Raw genomic sequence first — 23,013 nt, 5'->3', positions numbered from 1 at the left:
GGTAGAATTTGCTATAGTGTTAAGAATAGAAAGGACTGGAATCTTTAACCTGCTTTCTTCTTTTTTATATTTTATGGATATGTTAAACTATTGGATACCTAGTCCAGTAATTTTGTTTCAATGAAATCATATGTGGCATAATGTTTAGGAGTTCTGGGCTTTTCATAGAGTGCATGATTCGACAGGGAGTGAGAAATTTGGAACAACAGAGTTCTAGTGCTGAAATTAGAATAAAAATGGATGTCAAAAAAACCTCCAGACTAAGATAAGGTTCAATTCTGAGTTTGGCGAAAAGGATGTTTCACATTAAGAATAGAAAGGAGAGTTGAGTGAATTAAGGATGCATATGCTTTCTTACACCAAGGAGAACATTAGGTTATAGAAAAGCATGCTAAGGCATAGTCCCCAAAACATATGTGTTCAGAGAAAGAAGTGGGTGAGTCAAGACAAAAATTAAATTTGACTTTAATTTTAGTTAAAGTAAAATTCAATACCTGGGCAGGAATCATGTAGAGGTATTTAATACTTTTTTTTACATTAAATACTACATTTCAGTGACAAATTCTGGAGCTGCATCCAAACCTTGGAGATGGGATGGGGAGATTGCATGCATGACATCATGAGATCAGGAGTTAGTCAACTTTGTTTTATCAGATCCCATGATAGGTTTACTGTTTGGCATGTCTGCTTTATATATCCAAAATTATGGCCAAGAGACACCTATACTGAAATAAATGTTTCCTTTTATTACAAAAAACTTTTACTATGCTTAGTAATTTCAGATTTGCTAATAGTTTATCAAAATGTGCATGCTTCACTTGAGCGATTTGCTAATGCTTTCACATCCATTATTGGCAAAGAGCAATATATGTTTTAGAAGTTGCAACCAGTTATTTTAGGAGGCAAGCATTCTCTCTGCTCTTTTTATCATCTACGTATTAAATTTAATTTCCCAGTATGTTTGCTAAATATTTGTGTATGTTGGCATTTTGTTTCTTCAAAAAACTACAGATCTTGCAGCTATGAAATTATTTACCATTTATATTTTTTGTTTTAAAATGTCAGTTAAAAAGCCTGTCATCTTTGGGAAGTAAGAAAAAAGTTGCATTTGTTGAGACTTATTAGCATCATGGTTATTTGCTATGAAAAATCAACAACATATGAATTTAGCTAGAAAAGATGATAGTAAATAGATGCATCAACTCATAAAGATAGTCCACTGAGCAACTAGCATAATTGACTGACTGTTGTTGATCTTAAAAAAAATATATCCTAGGAATTTATTCATAAATGGATGGAAAAATACCTGGAGAACCGGCATGGAATATTGATTAATATATTGAGCTGGGAGATACAAGTTCAAGTCTGCCCCCAGTTCGTGGGAACTGGATGGCTTTGGGTCAGTCACTCATACTTAGACCAATTTATAGGATAGTTGCAGAAATGAAATGGAGACTTTCAAGTAATCTGCCTTGTGCTGTTGGAAGACAAGCAACATATACGTTGGATAAATAACATACAAAACAAAATAAATAAACCTTGGGGTTATAGATTAGTTTATCTAAATAAGCCATTTATTCAGAAAGCCTTGAATGGATAATTTTAAGATCAACTAGGCCAAATCTATAAAGTATAAAAAATTTAAATAAATCTGTATACATTCCAATATATTTTTTTTATTATTCCTGATGATTTCCCTCAAATGTCGGTCATATAGTGAGAGACTGACAATAATAACACTTCTAAGAGAGTTTAGCTTCTAGTCTCTTAGATGGGTATGGATGCAAGCTTTCTATGTGGCATCAATCCCACGCTGTGCAAGGTTTTATAGTGCCTGTACAAGCATACTAATCCTGATTCAGTATGTTACAGCCAATTGCAGGTCCTTCAAAACAAATGTAATGTTCACTGTAAGTTGCCCCTTCAGCAACTTAGGATAGTGCTTTGTACTAGCACAGCCTCTGAACTGATATCAAAAGAATCTTCTTGTAAAATAGATTGTGGTGATTCATTCTTGAAGTTACCAATATCATGGCCAGGTTTATCCTGCCCAGAAATGATTTGGCAGGTAAACCTGCGGAACTGAGAAAATATAAAACATTTAAAACTGTGAATCTGAGATCTTCACTAACTCTTTTCCATGCAAATTAAATTTGCAGTCTTTTGTGTGCAATGTTCTTGTACAGTAGGTACAATATTGTAGCATAACACAATACCTCTATATTTTGCTAGTTATTCAGCCATTTTTACTCTCAAGTAATGATCTAGCCATGCAATCATTCATTGTGCAGCATAAGATCTAATTACAGCAAGTAGTAAGTTGGGAAAAATAATTGACAACATCTTTGCAGCTTTCAAAATGCCTGTCTATCTAATTTTCCTTTAATCACATTTTCAGAAAATGATTCCACCTCATCTTCTAATCTTCACATCTGCGTAACAAGTGTAATCAAGACGACCAAAATTAAAACATCCCTACTGCTATCCTTTCAATCACTCACAAATTAAAATTGAAAAGAAGTTCATCTAAAAGAAATGGGTAGGGGTGGAGGAATCTGGAAATAAGAAGAAGAAACTGCATTAAAAACTTAAGCATATCTGTCCCAATTATTAATCTATTAGTATTAATCTAAATGAACCTGCCAATTAGAACAGAAGCAAATGTAATTAAATGGATTCTGTAATTTAATGGATTCTAGTCTTTATGTTTATTAGAACAAAATTTCCCAAAGTTTTTAACCTAACTGTCCACATCCCCAGTTGCCTGCAGTAGTTATGATCAGGTTCAGAAATCTTGTCATGTAATTGTGTAGAAATGGCATCCCAAAGGTGATACTTGAAACAATTGGTGTTGGCCTTGCACAAGCCAAGACTTGGATGAATCTAGTATCTTGTAAGAGACAATTTTCATTGCTTCTTGCCTATAAAGTTTCATAATAGCCTAGGAATAGTTGCATCCTTGTGCTAGGTTGGGAGACACTACAACTTGGTTGCTTTCTCTCTTAATGCTAGAAATAAGAATAATATGCTAATCCAGAAGCGAAGAAGAAATGAAAAAGTTTCTTGGATGAAAAGCAAAACGTTTTCAATGGAAAAAGACAAGAAAATCCAATTGCCTTTTGGAAAAAGCACTTTTGGGACAACCATGACCTAGACTAGGCTCTTATGAATTTCATAGGTAAGAATCAATGAAAAGTCTCTCCTACAAGATACTAGATTCATCCAAGTCTTGGCTTGTGCAAGATGACAACACCAATTGATTCAAATACCACAAAGTTTGCAAAACACATTCAAGCATATGGATTTCAGAGTTCTTGTTCTAGAGCAGGGTTGTCAAACTCACAGCCTGCACTGGCCATCCCCACTCCCAGTTTAGCGAAGGGGGAAAAGTCATGATTTGTCACAGAACAACATGATGTTGCAAGTTTGACACCCATGTTCTAGAGAGACAACCATGGTCAGGAGTATGTAAAGACTTGTATAGGTAACTTTCAGAATATTATTTATCATATGTTATGCTTCATTATTTATCATATATTATGCTTAATACCCATGCTTATCCAAGTATAATAATTTTGATTCCCTATAGCCATGATGGCGAACTGATGGCATGTGTGTCACAGGTGGCACGCAGAGCCCTCTTTGTGGGCATGCGAGCCGTCGCCCCAGCTCAGCTCTGCTGAGCATGCACATGTGCCTCCCGCAAGACAGCTGGTTTTTGGGTCTCTGCTGCACATGAGCAGTGGGCAGGGTGCATGCGGGAGATGCATGCACATGCACAAGGGGCAAGGGGCATGCAGGGGGGGGGTCACACACGCATATGCAGGGGGTTTGGCACACGCGGGAGTCATGCACACATGGGATCGCATGGGGGGGGTCATACATGCATTGCATTATGATGTGCACTCAGTGCCGAAAAGGTTAGCCATCACTGCCCTATAGTATGTGAGAAAAGACATAATGTAAGAAAAGATTAGAAGCAATAGATAGGTCTTCTCAGTTTAGTTTTCCTTTTTTGTATAAAACATTCCCTTGACCATTAAAACAAGTCTTGCTGTACTGAATGAATAGTAGTGGTGCAAGTGGACTTTTCAACTCACCACTGGCAGCTAGCCCAAAGTAGTCAGAACTCATTAAAGCATGCATACATATATGAATATGTAACCAGGTAAGCATGAATGTCTGCTTACATGACTAGGATAAGTGATGGCAAGCAATATAAGAGTGTTACTATTTCATTCCTCAGTAAGCAATGGATTAAGGTACTTGATCAAATAAATCTGCCGTTTTTCTCAGGTTGTGTGTTATTTAGCTCATGAAAAGACCATTTTATAATATGCTGCTCAGAGTTGGCTGTTAAGAGCAGCCGATAAGGCCTGTACCCTCTTCCAAGTCTTGTTATGTTTCTTCATAATGGAAATGGAAGCATTGTTAGAAGGAATGCCAGGAGAGTATGCCAAGAGAATATATTCCAGCAGGGCCACTTAAGGTATGAAGATCATTTGATCTGCTGACTAAAATAAGCAAATGCCCACAAAATAAAGTGATAATACAGTGTCAGATGATGGACCCCTCAGGTAAGAAGGCACTCAATATGCTACTGAGAGAGCTGAATGTATTTCATAAAACTAGATTATTTTTGACGCAGATAAATTATGGGCTTCCAGACATTTAGTTGTTCCTGGATTCATAAAGGAAAAGAAAATCCAAAACTGAAAAAAATAGAATTACAGTGGGAAAACAGAACGTGAGAAGACTGAAAATGGAAAAGCTCAGAAAAAGATAAATTGTCTACATCTTTGTCTAATTGACTATGTCTAATTGACTACGAATTAACATATTAGACATCAGCAAATTGAAATGGCCTGGAATTGATACTTCATTCAGAAGACCATACTATTTTTACAGCTCAGGACATGAAAAGCAATGGTGTCGCTTTCATAGTTAGAATAGTTAGGTCAGTACAGTATACCACCAAATACCAATTTTATCAGCTGTGGTGGTGTAGAGGTTAGAATGCAGTATTGCAGGATAATTCTGCCATCTGTCAGCAGTTCGATCATGACTGGATCAAAGTTGACTCAATCTTCCATCCTTCCGTGGTCGATAAAATGAAGATCCAGATTGTTGGGGATAATATGTTGACTCTGTAAACTACTTAGAGATGTAAAGGATGTAAAGCACTGTGGAGCAATATATAAGTCTAAGTGCTACTGCTGTCATGAAGTGTACAAACAACTTTTTAATATGATTATTGAAGTTTATGATCCAATCATTGATGAAGAAAAACAGGAAAGCAGGAAATCCTATACCATTTCAGACAAATGGTTGTTCCATCTCTTCTTAAAAACCTGAATGTAAATATCTGCTGAATGTAAAACCAACATGGTAGCCTCCTAGCCCTGATTACGCTCAACAGATTTCTGCTCCTTATATTTAGACTCTCCATATTGCTTCCAAGAAACCACGCATTTGGAAGGCAGAGATGCCCGAGGGCCATATCGTGCCACCAGGCTCGGCAGGTAGGCAGCTGGCTCCCCGCCGGGAAACCCTCAGAGCCGGCGCTTCTAGGGCTGGGCGGGGTCTGCCTCTCTCCTGGCCGCCCCACGAACTAGCCTTGCCTGCCGCTGCTGCCCATCCCCCTCGCCATCCGCTCCCTCCAAAGAACACCTGGCAACAAGGCTGCTTGGGTCTGCCAAGTGGGAACCCTCTGTCCCTCGCCTGGCCCAAATCGCACCTAGCCCAGCGCTACCACCGGCCCCAAGGTCAGAAAGACCAGCCGCTAACTGGCACTATGCGAATCTGGTCGGTGAGCGGGACATGGAGGCAACTGGAGCCTCAGGGTCGCCTTTGACCAGCGCCGCCTTTGATTCCCAGGTGGGCGCTCTGGCAGTTCATGGAGCCTACATGGAAATTTCGGACTCTGGCAGAAAAGGGGCTCTGGGGAGGCTTTGGGGGCAGAAACTGGAAGGAAGGAGGATGGCCGGCCCTTCGTTTCGCCTGGAAGAATGGGGGATTTAATCATTCCCCTGCCCATGGCAGGCAGGGGAGGAGAACTGCACAGCAGGGGTCCAGTGGGGTGTGCGTGGCTCCTAGCTTTGCTGCTTTCTTCCTTCGGGCCGGAAGCCCCAAACCAGACTTGAACCCCCGCTGCATCCCTCCTTCCCTCCCTCCCTTCCCTTCCTTTCCCTGCTATGCGTCTCCCTGTCAAGCCCCCAGAGAACATCTGTGTAGGGAGGACGGAAGGGGCCCCCCGAGTTTCTGCTGTGGTGCAGAGAGCTGCGAAAGCCTGACCTGAAAAGGTAAGGGCAATGGCGGGGGATGCAGAAGAGGCCGGGTCAGAGACAGAGATAAACAGAGAGAGAGGGAGAGAGAGAGACATAGAGAAATACAGAGAGACGGGGGGGGGGGAGAGAAAGACACATACAGAGATACAGAGAGAGGGTGGGAGAGAGAGACAGAGATAGAGAGGGGAGAAAGAGAGAGACATAGAGAGATACAGAAGGGGGGAGAGAGAGACAGAGATACAGAGAGAGAGTGAGAGAAAGACACCTAGAGAGATACAGAGGGGGGGAGAGAGAGAGACATAGAGAGATACAAAGGGGGAGACAGAGAGGGAGGATTTTGTGGTTCCCATTGTTTTTTAGCAACCAGTTCTCTGCCCTAATCACCAGCTGGGTAGGCGTGGCTCGGGAGCTGTCATGTGACTGATGAAAGTGAGTGACGTCGAGTTGGCCACGCCCACCAAATGTTCATGGAGAGTTTGGAACTTCAGCCTCACTCTTTTAGCCCAGCGGAAGCACCAGACTGGGCCACAGCAACACGTGGGCGGGTACAGCTAGTTTATAATAATGCCTAATATAGAAAATGAAGTTGGATCAATACTCTGGGCATTCCTGTATCACAAGGCTACAGGAATTGACAGAATATCTACAGAAATATGACACACAGCAGAAAAATTTGAGGTCCATTGAAATAACAAAGAAAAGAGACTTAACAGAATGTGCGTACATAGTATGTGATGTAAGCAGTTTAAGAACATCCAAAAACTAGTCTTCTAAGTAAAAAATACTCACCTTTGCAGAAATATTCAGTATGTTCTGCTGTTCTTCACATACAGTTTCTAGTCAAATTGTAGCTTCATTTTGTTGTGAAGGCAAGCACATGCTGGCTGAGTTAGCACATTATTTTAAGCCATAATGTGGTTGTGTTAGTTTTGCTTTGCATAATGTAAACTCAATTATTCTAATTTATAAATCAAGGTTTATGATTCAGCATGTTCTATGAATCCAGGCTGTTTAGATTAATCAATAATCAATCAATCATAACAAACAATCATTTAGTGCAATGAATTAGCAATTTTTATGTCCCTAATTAATATAACCAGATGCTCTATATTTGAAGATTAACTATACAGATTTTTAAATTGCATATTTATACATAAACATATGTATAAATTTAAAATATCTGAAATGACTTTTAGTTAGATTCTCAACTGATAGTTTCAAAGTAATTGAAGCTTGCTTAATTTAACGATAAGCTTAGTGGTATGTCAAGAACCTTGAGCAGCATAAGTTAACCCTTTCTAAGAAAATCATTTAAATTAATGATCTCATTTTTGATGTTTCTTATCTTTCTAGAGAACCATTTTGTCACAAGGAAAGTGTTTTAGTGGCCCAGATCTACACAAGGCAGAGAAAGCCTAGGTTATTTATGTTACACTAAACCAGCATTTTTAAATATAGTTTGTTTTAAAAATAGTTTATTAAAGAATAGAACAGAACAGAACAGATTTCTTGTCTTCCTTCTATGCCTCTGCCTCCACCTGCTGCTGGTGCCGCCGCTCAAGCCTCCCGTGAGCAGGCAGCTGCGCAGCACATCTGGATTGCTTGCCTTCTCCCTGTGCCTCCACCTCCACCTGCTCCAAAATCCTTCTCACAGTTACTGTTTTTGAGCCAGGTCTCGCCTAATTTGTACTTATACCTTTGATTTTTCCTGTCTAAATGTAAAACTTTGCTTTTCTCCACATTAACATTCATTTTGTTGGATAGGGCCCATTGTTCAAATTTGTCAAGATCTTTTTGGTTCCTGAGCTTGCCTTCTGGGATGTTGGCTGCCAGGTTAGTGTCATCAGCAAATTTGATGAGTTCTCCTTCTATTCCCTCATATTAGTCATATATGAAGATATTGAAGAGTACTGGCCTAAGGCAGAGCCTTGTGGTACCCCACTGCTTACTTCTCTCCATGTGGATGTAGTACCATTAACTAGAATATCTTACTAAGAGGATACCAGGCAAATCACTTACAGCCTCAGTACAATATGTGAACCCAATCAGTGAATCAGTATTCTTTTTATTTATTCTTAGATACCACCCAAATGTATTAAGAAGACAAAGAAAAATACAGAGATACTATTGTCAGCATGAACTTTTTAAAAAAAGTCTTGCATCATTGCACCAGGATATTTCTCTTACTAGAAAACAGACCTGCTAAGGTTTGGGAAATAGAACAAAACTTTTGCTTAATTTCTATTTGGAAGGCAAAGATGCTTTCTAAAGTGTGCAGGTGTTTGACATTATTTTTAGACATTATCTGCTAATCAAACAGAGCCATGAATCACTGACAAAAATCATACTTTTATTCCTATAGTTAAAAGAGAGCAAAAAAATCATCAACACAAATGTGGCAGCTACATCAGCTTCATCAGTCTATTTTGTCTTCTTGAAGACTTGATGGCACACCTGGTCTTCACAAGTCAATTCCTACAACAGAAAAACCATTAGTAAGTACAACTTTTTCATTGCCCTTATTTTACTCCAGGCGTTCCCTTAAACTCAAAAATAAAAATAGCTCAGCCACCACATTAACAGTGAGGCTGGGCTATTAAATAGAAAAGAACAATGTATTTTATGTAACCAATCAGCCAGTAAGCACTACAGGTTGCAGTAATTAGATTTGGACACTTCAGTTGAGTTTTTAAAAGGATAAAAATGAAAAATGTATGAAAATTGCTCTGTAACAGTAGGACATTTCATAGTCTATTATTAGCCCACATACTGTAGTGTATTAAAACTACTGGAGCAACAAGAAATTGCAAAAGGAGAAAAGGCAAGGTTTTAAAGGTAACAAGGTAAGTACAATAGTATTTGCCAGTAGCCAGCTGTGTATCTGCAGAAAGTGGATCTTAACTTGGAATGTTATAGCAAGTGTTACAAAGTGGGTCAGTAGCATTATTGACAAATTTTGAATGAATTTTATCATGAAAGACCTGTCTATGTGGATATCTTTTTTACCTAGCAATTTTTTTTACATAGCAATTTTTTTTTACGTAGCAATCTCTCAACTTTTGCTATTAACCCCTTAAGTGGTTCTTAAAGTTTGATTTGCAGCAATAAAAATGAAGAGAAAATGCTACAGAACAGTAATGATGTTATTGCCAGAGGGGCATGGGCAGCTGATTTTCTTCAGCTTTTGTTTTTGCAGTCAGCTCAATAGAATAAACCACTATCGAGTATTTCTCTTATCTCTAAAATGGAATTAATGATTCTGGGATGAAATATTTTAAAAATCACTCCCAAACACAATTGTGTTTTTAATTTAATTTAATTTTAAAATTGGAATTGCCTTGCAGTTCACATGAAGCTACTATGAATTTTGTGATGTTTTAAGAGCTACTATGAGCATTATTACTCAGAAGATGAAATATCAAAGTATTTTTTTAATATGGTTAGTATATTCCTACATTATGGATTCCTACCAAACTGATTAGGGTTCAGCACAATCTTACTAGGTATGCCAGCTTTAAGAGATCATCTAAAGTAGTTTCTTGTTTCCCAAATTATCCAGTCACATATCTTCTGGAAGTCTGTTACCTAGTTCTTTTATCAGTGGACTACGTAAAAAGTTTTAAGATAATAACAATTACTACCAATTGTGACAGTAAATTTAATAAAGTAATTGAGAACTATGGGAAGATTTTTTTTGTTTTTTTCACCACTAGAAAATCATGCTCTCCATTTTTTTGACAATTCAATTCTGCTAAGTCATAGTTACCTTTTTAATATAACTCTCAAGACAGCAGAAATTATAGACTATGTCTTCCAAAGTATCTGTGTTAGTCGAATCTCTAGATTTATGACTATTTTACTAGAATAGTCATATCTATTCTAGAAAAATGTGGGTCTTCTTAATAGATTTTGAAGCAGGATTGAATAATGGAACTGGGAGAATGTAGCAGGATATTCAGATGCTCTTTTTTCCTTAGAAATTATGCAAGCCAATGTTTCCATCTAATGAAAAATGAATTACGGCTAAGAATGCTAAACATTAATGACCTAAGTTGCAATATTATTTAGAAGTGTGAAATTGTTCTGAAAACAATTTCTTTACCTTCTGAGAAATGTGGTTTGGACTTGAATATTGACAATGTTTAAACATGATTATTTAAAATATCTAACTCATTAAGCAAACTTGATCTCAGTGGAAAAAATGAATAAAGTTGTCAAATGTAGGCTGCAAAAATCGGACAGCCACTAGTTGGAAGTAAAGCTTAGTTTCCTATAGCCTTTTAAGGCTATTTAGTCATCATCTGGATTTCTGCAGCCTTGCTCTGATACCTTACTTAGGGTTTGCTTTGAGCTTGCTGGAAGTCCTCCTTCTTTCAAGAATTCTGCTTAAGAGATGCCAAAATTCATTAGCAAGAACTTTATTTCCTCATCCAGTTGCACCTATCCATCAGTTTTAGTCATCCTGACAACTTTGATGCCTCCTACTTAGTGGGCTTTACTTCCCCTTTGCCGTGAAACAAAAGGACAGAAGGGTTTGCAAAGTGGTGGCTGGAGAGGCATATTTTATATGCTCCCTCCATTGGCCTGGTTGAGGGGCACCCTAGAGAGGGAAAGATGCTGGAAGAGATCCAAGTTAGCAGAAATACAACTTTGTGGAAATGGGTTTGCACCAGCCCTCACTTTTGAGATTGTTCACGTGAACATTTTTATTATTTAATCTCTCATTTATTGTTTCTCATACTTCAGTGACCGCTTAATTTTCTTTACATCATTCAAGTTTTCTATATATATGAATTCAGCTTTTCTTCAACAGCACTAAATTTTATGTTTTAAAGATAAAATATTGTATGCCTGGTGATTAATCTAGTCCATTTTTTCCATCTTTCAATTTTCTGTGCAGCCTGCGGAAGAGGGTTCTTGTATTAAATCGTATTCCCCATAGCTTATAAGGAAGTTGAGGAAAATAATTATCACTGTCAATTACTGGAAAATTATATTGTGACAAAAAAGTCGATTTCACTTCACATTTCTATCTTTTCCATAGCACTTTGTTTGAGCTATTTGTTTTTAATTAACAAAAATGTGCAACTATTGCAATTTCATAACCTCAGTATGGAACATTGAGATTATCCCGTGAATAAATGCCAGCCGGCTTGAGTCAACTGATTGTTCTAATCAGTTGCAGCAGGTTTCATTGCTAGAATATCCTATACTGTATACTTTAGTCAATAAATAATGGTAGTGTTTTGGTCAGCGTTTTCCTAATTTTAATTACTACCTGGAATTGCTTGTGGGCTATTAAATGAAAACAGAAGCAAGACTATCAAACATTAATTTCTAAGTGTTCAAATAAGTACAAAGTCTGCTGATTTGCAGACTAATGGAGCTGAGACGGTTTGAGGAAATGAGAGTATGGTTTGTTGGGTGGTAGATTGCACACTTTTATATCATTTCTGATTGTGGAAAAGTTTGGAGAATCCCAACTCTGCCATGCTGCTTCATATTTGCCTGCTTATCTCCTTATCTAGAGGGACTTTTCAACATAAAAGAAGTACCATTTAAATCCATAGGTACTGTTGAAAGGATATTCTGAGATTGATTTCCTCTTTAAATAAATGGAATTTGTTACTCACTATAATGGCCTCACTGCCTTCAGTGCTGTTCTTTATGATTGACATAATCTGTAGGCTATCTCATAGTAAAACTGACAGGTGAAACAAAAGTGCTTTTATATGTTTATAGCTCATCTCCCACTATTCCACCAAACAGAACCAATTTTATTTCTTCTTAACATGAAAAGGAGTCTCATGCTTTAATCCTGGATAAGAAGATATTCCTTTAAATTCAGAGTAGACCAGTGAATGTTTATCAGATTATTTTGCTTTAGCCTTAATTATTTTACATTATTTGTTATTTTGGGGGCACAGTTTAAGATAGTGATTCCTGACTTATAAGGCAATAAAAGACTGCTTTCTCTCATGTGACCCTGGCTCAGGAAACAAAGGGGAAACACAGGATAAGCCCCTGCAGATGCAGTATCCCAGTGATGAAATCAATTTAAGTTCATCTCAATATTTATGGAAAGGACCACAAGTTTCAAAATAATCTGACTTTTTAGGGTTTTTTTTACTGGAGTATTTCTTTTCTTGGTTTTGTTAGGAATTCTATTAGCCATTTAGCTCTTACAGGAAGTAAAACATGGCTTGCATTTTCTTGAAAAGCAGTTAATAAACCTATTAAATAAAGACATACCCACATAAGCAAGTTATTTATATAATATTCTTATTCCAGGTAGTATCTGTGAGGAAAGTGGCTGATTTCTAAATTCAATATATAAATAAAATAAATGTATATATCAAATTTAGAAATCAAATATAACCATAAATAAATATATGAAATTGTCACATTTCATCTTTATAACAGATGCCATTTGGGGCTGAATCAGTAACCCTGTTATCCGTTATCTTCTCCAGACAAGCAATCCAAATAGCTATCCTAGTGCTACTCTTGTGATATCTGCAAAAGGAGAACACATACATAATGCAATTGTACATGCATAGGCTCTTTTTTGAAGGCATTTGTTAGCAGGAGTGTGGCATAATTAGGGAACTTGTATGGGAATAGTGACTGGCCAAGGTCATTTTATAAGAAAAGATCTGAACCTTAGGTTTAGAACTTCACATGCTGCTTATTCATACTTTGTCTGATGTGTGGTGATAAAAATTACAGAGTAACAGATCCAAAATGAACATCCAAGCAGTTTCAGAACAAGACAGCATGCATAAATATACAGGTACAGATGCAGGTACATATAATGTAGACTTGAACCTTTAAAACATCCTTATAAAAGTGAGTTGATGTGGAACAGTTTTTAATTATACAAAATCAATATATTTGGTTCTTACTAGATGCAGTTTATCTCCTTCAATCCAATGTTTCCAGCCTCTATTGTTCTTTTCACCTTTCTGGACACAGACAAGTTTGTCACCATCCCAGGTCACTGTTGTCTTCAAGGATTAAAAGACAGTATTAAGCAATATTCTAGAAATTTGAAATATTCAAAGCTGGAATGGCAAAAAAGAAAAAAGTGTGGAAGGAAATACAGCCATTCCCCTGCAAAAACTGAAATTCTGGTTGCAAACCAAGATTGTCATTTATGTTTCATGTTCCCAGCTCTTCATCCTGATTCATGAAATAACATAGAAACAAATTACTTATGATGGAAGTGTTGCCTAGAAAGGGAAACCAATATGAAATTTGGTTCTGCTTTAAGAGCTAAGTAACTAATCTCCAATAGAAAAGTCATGCTTTATTTAAACAATGCAACATCCACACACATATTTCTATTTCAGTAAAGAAATTAAGGTGGTGCTCACAGCAGAATAAATTAAATTATTTTGTATAAAAGTGACACAACTGATGATTAAATCTTCCAGTTGTTTTACAAGGTTGCAAATAAAGCAGCTATTTATTAGAGACATAGTACAGGATAAAACAACTGAAAATTTCTTGAAGAAAGATACCACCTTACAGATCAAATTATTAGGATAGTTTCATCCTTATGAAAGCCTGCTCTGCTTGTTTAGGTAATGCCTTGTTTAGTGGAAAATATTTTTTTCATTTCAATACGGTATATTTTTTTCCAAAGAGAACGGAATTTCACTGGAAACTGGAGGCATGTGGGTGTTTTTGTACTTATTTTATTATGAAGAAGTTGTGTGTGAATGTCCATGTAACATTTTGCAGTCATTTTTGCAGTGATATACAACCTCCCTGAGTTCCCATACATCCATCAGACCCCAAGGAAGGCATCTTGGGTGTTTTCAGTCTGGAAAGCCTAGCAACTAGGAAAGTATCAGAATGACAGAGAGGTTAACAATCCTAGCAGTCCTATTCTGCCAATACCAAGAATAACAGCAGCAAAATAATTCAAAGCATATTCAAAGCATACTCAGAGGAAAAGGTAGCAAATGGTAGTTCCTGAACCAGTAAGAAAGCTTTTGACAAATTGCAAGGTGAATTTCAGTGTACTAATAACATCATGCAAAGGGGCAGAAAAAGTTTTTTAAAAAAAAAACCAACAACCCCAAAACATTTTTATTCTGTTGACCATCAAACCCGCTATTTTATTAATGTTGGTGGATATTTTCAGAGTCTCTATTCACCTTTTTCTTACTATTTTTGAAAAATCTGTAGACCTGAATTGGGCTAGACAGCTTTTAAAATATAGCAAACTTGGATAGGTTATTCAGTTTGAGGAGTAACCTTTTTTTTTTCAACTGGCAGACTATCTTCAAAAAAGTAGATGATATCAGGAAGAAGGGAAGGGGTTGGTAAAAAAATCCTGTAAAAATCTCTCCTTTTTTTGTTTTGAATTCTTTTTTTGAAAAGAAAATATTGTTCTTGGTGATTCTTCATTAACTGAATCTTAATGGCAAATTGTAAAAATTTGCTGGAAATTTTAAAGTTAATGCAAAGATAGCATAGGCCCGTAATGGCAAACCTATGGCACACATGCCAGAGGTATCACACAGCGCCCCCTCTGTGGGCACACAATCCGTCACCCTAGTTCAGCTCTGCCGCACATGTGTGCGTGCTTCCCGCTGGTCTTCTGGTCTCTGCTGCACATGTGGGGTGGGCAGGGGCACGTGCATGCATGCGTGGGAAGGGCGTGTGTCAGGGGCACATGCACAGGGTTGTTGCATGCACATTGCATTCTGGGGATTCAGGCGCACTTTGGACACTCAGTCTGGAAAAGGTCATGCTGGCCTCTACACTGAAGTAGAAAGTACAGATATTTTTTCTTCTTAACATTTTCCCAAATGTACAAGGTCTTTTTTTTTTTTTAGTATGAATTGAATGTTAATTCATTGGTTGTGACGGGAACTAACTGACTGGCTTGTTGCCCAAGACTGATGTCATGGGCTGAGAGAGAGTGACTGTCCCAGAGTCACCCAGCTGGCTTTCATGCCTAAAGTGGGACTAGAACTCACACTGCTGATTTCTAGCCTGGTCCCTTAACCACTAGATCAAACTGATTCTCAGAAAGCAACAGAATGACTGCCTTAAAAATAATTAGTCCCTGCTTCTGCTGGAAAAAAAAAATAAGTAGCAGTGTGTTGGTTTAGGAATGCTGGGCAGAAATCACCGTGATAAGAAATCAGAGAGAATTATAAAAGAAATGAGGTGCTTTTTCTTCCTGTAGTCACATAACAGGACTGAGATAGAAAGAGAAAATTGAGGTTGCTGAAAGTTCACCAAAGCAACAGTTTTGTGCTCCTGAATAGGGCTGGTAAAGGATGGCTTTGTTATAAGGAGCATGCTGTGATGTCAGGGCACAGAAAGGTCACGGATGATAAGGAAGATGTTGGCTATAAGTAGCAAATCTCTCCATTCTCCTTGGAAAAAATAATTAGGTGATTGTAAAGTTTGCTGTTCTGTTCTGGAGATCTGATATAGAGGCACATAAGACACAATTTACATTAGGTTCTCTGACACACTATTAGAATCAGGTGCAAAGAGTTACACATTATGAAACTGGTATTAGTGAAATTTAGTCGCCAATCTCATTCTGTCTCAATCCAGGGTGGAAACAATAAAACAAACATTTGCTGGCATTTGACCAATATGTTCTATGAAACTCATCAACAATCCAAGCAGCACCCAGCATCCCAAGGCCAGACTGGCTGTTGATTGGAAGACAGCAGGAAAGACTAGATTGCCCTTGTAATATACATTAAAGGTTTTCCCTATTTCTCTATCTTCTCCAGACCTGACATTTCAACTTCCAGTCTGGTCAGCTTTTGTTTGCAGGATAGTGAGGAAAGGCCATCTTGCATCATAACAGCGAGATGGATTTGAAAGGCTTCAAGTTGGGTAAGAGGCTTTGCAAAAACAATAGGTTCTAACCTAGTTTTGCTCACTGTAAGTAAAATGTTTTGTGTGCTGCAGCCTAGAAGAATAAATAGCAGTGACTATTGTGACTAACAGGAATCTGCTTTTCTCTGTGCCAAACTATGAAGCATGGCTGTCAACCAGGGAAATATAACAGTCTGGAGCCATGAAGAGTTGAAAGGAAATAAAAAGTAATTTTACCTTGCTGTCATCTGCTTGAGAAATTGTCATGATTTGCATATAGAACAAATAGTTGCACTAGCAAAGTGTCTAGTTTCTGAAATGCAAATTTAAGCTTCTTTATAAATAAGCATTTCTTTAACATCTTAATTTGCTTTCAACCTGTTTACTTGAATGTCAGGCACTTATATTGACTGCTGTGTAAATGGGAAACAAATAATAGGTTTTCTACCTTCACAACTCGACTATCAAGCCCCTTGGTGTGCTCTTCAAATTCCACTCCTATGGTATAATTCAATTCATAGTTTCTGAAAGTGCTCAGTGTTTTTGTCTTGAAATTGTTTCCATCTTGAATAATTTCTTTTGTTTGTTTTAGATGGTTTGCAATCTTACGGGTAGCAAAATCGATGCCTGCAGATGGAATAAAAGATATGCATTTTAACAATGTGCCTGATTAAATTCAGTTTCTAAATGTAAAAACACAAACTTGTGAGGTTATTAGGCAGATGCCTAATAAGACTTTTTGGCTTTTTAAGGGGAGTTCGCATCTCTTCTATACTATGAACTGATTTTTAATAAGTTATTTTGAAGTGGTCTATACATCACAAAAACCCCTTGTTAAATTGCATGCCTGCCCATTTTTGAGTAGGAATTTATCTCAAGATAGCAGACCTCCACATAAAGATCTGTAAGTATTTCCCATTGAAAACAGTGGGACTAATTTTGTAGGAAAACACATTCAAGACTGTGTTCTAAAAGAGGTCATATACTTACACACATACATACATTTATGCGTATTTTCCATTAGAAGAATATCTCATTATCTAAGGCTACTTTTATAGACTTGTACAAATGTTAATTATATGCTGATGTGGTACATTAGAAACTGCAATTATCAAATAGGATTCTGAATACAAAGTTCTTTCTCTGTCAATCAGATAATTACTTGTGCCATCACCATTCAAGTTCTCTAACTATTACTGTTCTCCTTCTGGCTAGTAAACTGAGTTTTATGATCAATTCTTCACACCAGAACCTATTGTATGCCAAGGTTTCTGATGTCAAACAAGGCACATACAATTTCTTAAATACCCCTCAAATAAAGATATTTAGTTATCTTTCTGGAGCAGTGCTGTAGTGCTGTAACAAAAAGGAAGTAACATGATGGAGAAGGTTGGTTGAGCATCAGGGACAGCACAAGATGAAAGAATCTCCTATCTGCAACTGAAGTGTCTTGTTGTCTGATAAGGTAATATCTATTGTTCCTCATCACTTCCATGAATTAGTCCAATCTTTTTTTTCAAGCCAGTTAGCTACTAAATTTCATTGTGGCAAATTCTAAAGTTTTCCCCACAACAACCACCCTGTGAGGTGAGGTGATTTGGGCAGAGAGAGAGAGAGAGAGAGAGAGAGAGAGAGAGAGAGAGAGAGAGAGAGAGAGACTCTCGGGAAAGTCAGCTGGCACAAGGTCACCCAGCTGACTTTTCTGGCAAAGGCAAGGCTAGAAGTCACGGTCTCCTGCTTTCTAGCCTGGTGCCATAACCGCTAGACCAAACTGGCTGTCTCATCTTATTATGTTCAGATCTGGCTTTGAAGAAATGGGTAGAAACCATTAGTAGTTTTGTAGCTTAACCATCATTGCCTTCTGTTACACAATGGCTTTTGTTATCACTTTATTTTGATCATGAGCCGTGGGAGCGCAGTGGTTAGAGTGCAGTACTGCAGGCTATTTCTGCTGATTGCCAGCTGCCAGCAGTTCAACAGTTTGAGTCTCATTGTCTCAAGTTTGACTCAGCCTTCCATCCTTTCAAGGTCAATAAAATGAGGACCCAGATTGTTAGGGACAATATGCTGACTCTGTAAACTGCTTAGAGGCGGTTGTAAAAGTACTGTGAAGCAATATATAAGTCTAGGTGCTATTCCTGATCAGAATAAGATATGGCATACAAAAGATTAAATACAAAAAAGAATATACTGGACTGATTTCTTTCTTGTCATATTTCAGTAAAAGATGCTAGTGATGATCTAAACAAATTGATCAGTGGGAATAGCAGTCAGTCAAGATTGTTGTAAACACGTCCTTGAACTCAAGATGTATTTCACCTCTGTCAGCCAAAAGCTTAAAGAATGAGAACTGTGTCATTTATTATCCATTTCCCCCTCTAGCGATTGCCACTGATTGAATAAGATTGTAAAGCATAAAACAGCAAATGCAGTGTTATGATGTAAGCCCTAGACCATTTGTTCACGTGTGAGAGGTATTAAAGAGGTGGAACTTGAATCATGATGCATCTGCATCTTGCTCATTTTGTTCCTCTTTGCAGATGCCAGTGAAAGCTTAGAATATTTGATAAATAAAATTGAATGCTTTTTCAAAGTAGATAATATTTTGCAGCTAAAATATCTAGCCAGTTTCCTCAAGAGAGACATAATACAATCCTACCCAAGAAATAATTTAGTGGCACTTAAATATAAATAAACATATACTTACATACATACATACATACATACATACATACATACATACATACATACAGAGAGAGAGAGAGAGAGAGAGAGAGAGAGAGAGAGAGAGATACACAGATATTTTATTTTGCCATCCTTTACATTACCCTGTGAAATAATACATTTTATTCTTATAAAATATGAATACAGTTTGCTCTTTTATTGAATTTTTTGGTATTGTCTTTAGATAGAAAAACCTGAACAAAAAATTATCCCTTGTTAAACACAGTAAATATTTTAATTTTAATTTAATTTAATTTCCCCCCAGATTTCCTATTCTGATGCACAGTTATGTTATATTCCTTTTTACTTTCTTGTGAAAGTAAAAAGGGCATACATAAATATGATAAAATATTGAAAATATTGACACCGATAGTTATACTAGTGTGCTTATTGTATTGCAACTAATGTAATTATATATAAGAAGAAACCTGTCCCAGAAGTCATTAATGAAGTGAGAATGTAATACTAATATATCATTGCCTGGTTACTGTTCAGAGGAAAGAATATGCAACAGGTATAATATGTATAATAAAAAGAGAACCTTTGCAAAATGATTGCCCCATAGTGGCTGGCACTATCTGCAGGAGGTGTACATCTGAAACTCAGCACTCTTTAGAACTGACAGCCTGAGAATTAGAGCTCATATTTAGTCTAGGAACTCCAAACAGTTGACTAGTTTTGTTAATATACCAACCATCTGTTCAATGCTACCAGTAATTTTTGTTTGTTTGTTTGATGTCCCTTAGTATGCATATGCTATTACAGTAAATCAGAATTTATATATGCAATTCATTATTAGGTAGAAAGTGAAATGAATAAGAACAACTCTACCAAGCAGCAATACTACTGATTTCCTTTTTTCTTTTTAAAATCTGGCAACCATAATCTTTAGATTACTCAATTAAGATTAGATCTGTTGTATGAGAGAATACAAAGCATAATGTTCTCAATATATATATATATGTTTTTGTTTCTTTTTCATAGGTTTTATGTGTATTTCTCTTTAGCCAGGTTCTACCTACGTAAACCAAGATATTATGCAGCCCTAGTTCAGTAAATTGTGATTTCACTGAACTAAGGCTGCATAAAATCTTGGTTTACGTAGGTAGAACCTGGCTAAAGAAAAATACACACACACACACACACACACACACACACACACGCACTGCTCAAAAAAATAAAGGGAACACAAGCAGAAGACATCCGAGATCTGAATGAATGAAATAGCCTTATTAAATACTTTAATAATGGAGGAGAATTATTATCCCATTTCTGTCCCGGGCATTGCAATCATAGTTGCACTAATCTTAAATACTGGTAGAATATGTTTTACTGAACATTTCAATGCTCCCTAATTTGTATTGGGGATAAATATACTCTTGAAGCATAGATGGGAAATATTATATTTTCAGGGCCAGATTCCTGCTATTGTCAGAAAGTTGATCAAATCTGTGTAGAGAAAAGGAGGGTTTCTATTATTTTCCAGAATTCTGCTTATGTTTTGGCTGTTTTAATTTATTAAACTTGCATGCCACCCAATTCTTAATGGTTTTGTTGAGTAGAAATAGAGAAACACGGAGAAACATGGAAAAACACTTTCACAATTTATGCAGTCAAGATTCTTGCATATGGGAAAATTACAGGAGTGAATGCACAACTATTCTCATCTTGGCCCAGCCTTCATGTTCTCTCCTGCTAGGCAAGTATTCATTATTATATTGAATCAATAGAATATAGTCTCATAAGGTCTACAGTCCATAAAAATAAGTAGAAGTCCCTCATCTCCCCATTTGAAGCTGTTCCCAGTTTTGTAAGCCATTTTCGTATTTGCCAGAGATATACATAAAAATGGTCACATGATGCATGGTACTTTGTAGTATGAAAGAATAATTTACTACTGTTGCCTTGATTGGCAGTGCTAAAACTTTTGAACAGTGTACATAAATTTAGGTTGTAATTTTAGGTTTTGAATTATTTTATGTTAATCTATACTACTTTGCATGCATATGGTCATGGTCTACAGTAAAGTAAATCAAAGGATTCATATACCTTCCATGGCATGTAAAGCACTGCTTTAAAAATATTTGAATTATCTCTTATTTTACAATTTAATACATGCTTAAGCAGTTGTGTTCAAAGTACCTTCTTGTATTGTAAAGATAGAACTTAATCATTTGAATTAAGTTTATACATACCTAAAGCAATCATATAACCTTCAAAGTTTTCATTTAATATCATTTCCCACGTTCCATTGTAATCGGCTGGCATTGCTGCTAGGTGATTAAATCCAAGGATAGTTTAGCTATGGAATATGAAATGGTGTTCTCCAAAAAGAATTAACTGTAATTCTATCCTTTTTATAGTTCTTTGGATGTAGTTTATGATTTTCAATATAATAAAGTCTAAGGGTCACTGAGATAATCTAAGCAGAACTTTATGTTCGTTATTAAAGTTCAAAGGAGAACTAGATGTGAGAAGGAAAATGATGTTGCAATGTAAAATGTAAGAAAAAGGACAATAGAATATTTTTATGAAAGCATATGGTTGAAATATGTGTTCCATAATGGCAAATGGTTGCTTTCTTTGTTTTTAAAAATATCTAAGATCCTTGACTACTGTTTGAATTTTATTAGGTATGCTATCTAACTGTTTCAGTTCAGTTTGAAAGGAGCAGTAGCTAATTTCTTCCCAATAATCCCACTCTGTTTGAGATGGATACGTTCAATGCACTACTAGAGCATAGCTATTCAGGCACTTCTGGATGCTCTGATGTAGAAAAAGTGGGAGGCCTTGGTACAATGCAAGGTGACAAGATAACCACACTGTAATTTTGTTTTGTCCTTCTGCTTCTTTCTCCTAATGTGGATTTCTTCAAGCAGCTACAACTAGGACACTTAGTACTGGATATTCTATCAACCCTATAGTTGAAGTGCTGGTTTTAATTTATAAAGCTGTACCTAACTTGGCACATAGATACCTCCAGGTACCTATGTCAACTACAATTGATCTGTTTGAAGAGATTATCCTGGAAGAAGCTGCTTGTGGTCTTCCAATTTCGTGTAGTGATGATCCCTGAGCTAGGAAAAACTGCTTTTACATCACGACATTGATAGCCTACAAAAGCCTCTTTCTAGAAGCTAGTTTGTTTCTTTGGTGATGGCCTTCCAGAAGATAGTGAAGACCAATCTTTGATAGATTTTGATGAAGGATTGTGCACTGGATTTGATTAACTAGTTTATTGGTATTGTGTGTAATTCATTGGGGCTTTGTTTGGATTTGGAGTTATAAGGGTTTTCTTACTTTTTATAATGTTCTTTAGCCACTGTGAGTTCATTACAACTCAGTGGCATAGATTTTTGACAAATTTAAAAAAATTAACAGCCCTGTATTTCATGAATGCTCTCCCAACAGTGCCTATTAAATATATTTATATTCAGTTATCCATGTAGACAAAAATTAAAGTCTAGCAAGGATTCCTGTAATGTTAAGGAACAGTGAGGAAAAAAATCTATATCCTGATGGTTTAAAATGTTAGATTAGCTGTTTTATGTATGTGTCCAGTGCTGCTTTCTGCTACATGGTACAGGCAGTCCTTACTCACAACATTTCACTTAGTGACTGTCCGAAATTACAATATCACTGAAAAAAGTGATTTATGAGCGTTTTTCACACTATGACCATTGCAGCATACCCACTGTCACATGATCAAAATTCAGATGCTTGGCAACTGATTTATATTTATGACAGTTGCAATGTCTGGAGGTCATATGATCTTTTGCAACCTTCTGACAAGCAAAGTCAATGGGGAAGCCAGGTTCACTTAACAACCATGCTACTAATTTATCAACTGCAGTGATTCACTTAACAACTCTGGCAAGAAAAGTTGTAAAATGGGCAAAACTCACTTAACAAAGGATTCACTTAGCAACATAAATTTTGGGCTCAATTGAGATCGTAAATTGAGGATTACCTGTATCATTTCCAGATGTAGTGGGACCACAAGTACCAACGGACACACCTGGCTTTCTTTAAGGGATTGAGAGAACTATTGTTCCTGCTATGATAGATAAAAATGTGGGAATGCCATTGTAATTTCTCACATAATTTAACATATTGTGGTTTTAAGGCAGAAGTAACAAACTGA

At 36.8% G+C, this 23,013-nt stretch overlaps 1 protein-coding gene across 1 annotated transcript; it reads right to left on the bottom strand.

Annotated features, from left to right (window-relative positions):
* Positions 1-8,708: 8,708 nt before the first annotated feature.
* Positions 8,709-21,137, bottom strand: RBP2 (retinol binding protein 2). Its single transcript, XM_070945789.1, has 4 exons — positions 21,065-21,137; positions 16,594-16,772; positions 13,193-13,294; positions 8,709-8,762 (listed from the first exon to the last, which is right to left on the bottom strand). Exons 1-4 carry the CDS (start codon positions 21,135-21,137, stop codon positions 8,709-8,711), a joined length of 408 nt encoding a protein of 135 aa, XP_070801890.1.
* Between the last annotated feature and the right edge of the window lie 1,876 nt (positions 21,138-23,013).

This window comes from Pituophis catenifer, unplaced genomic scaffold (assembly GCF_029215685.1).
Source record: "Pituophis catenifer annectens isolate HBS135680 unplaced genomic scaffold, rPitCat1.0.hap2 SCAF_6, whole genome shotgun sequence".
In the NCBI taxonomy this organism is placed as follows: domain Eukaryota; kingdom Metazoa; phylum Chordata; class Lepidosauria; order Squamata; family Colubridae; genus Pituophis; species Pituophis catenifer.
This window is presented reverse-complemented; position numbering and strand designations above follow the sequence as displayed.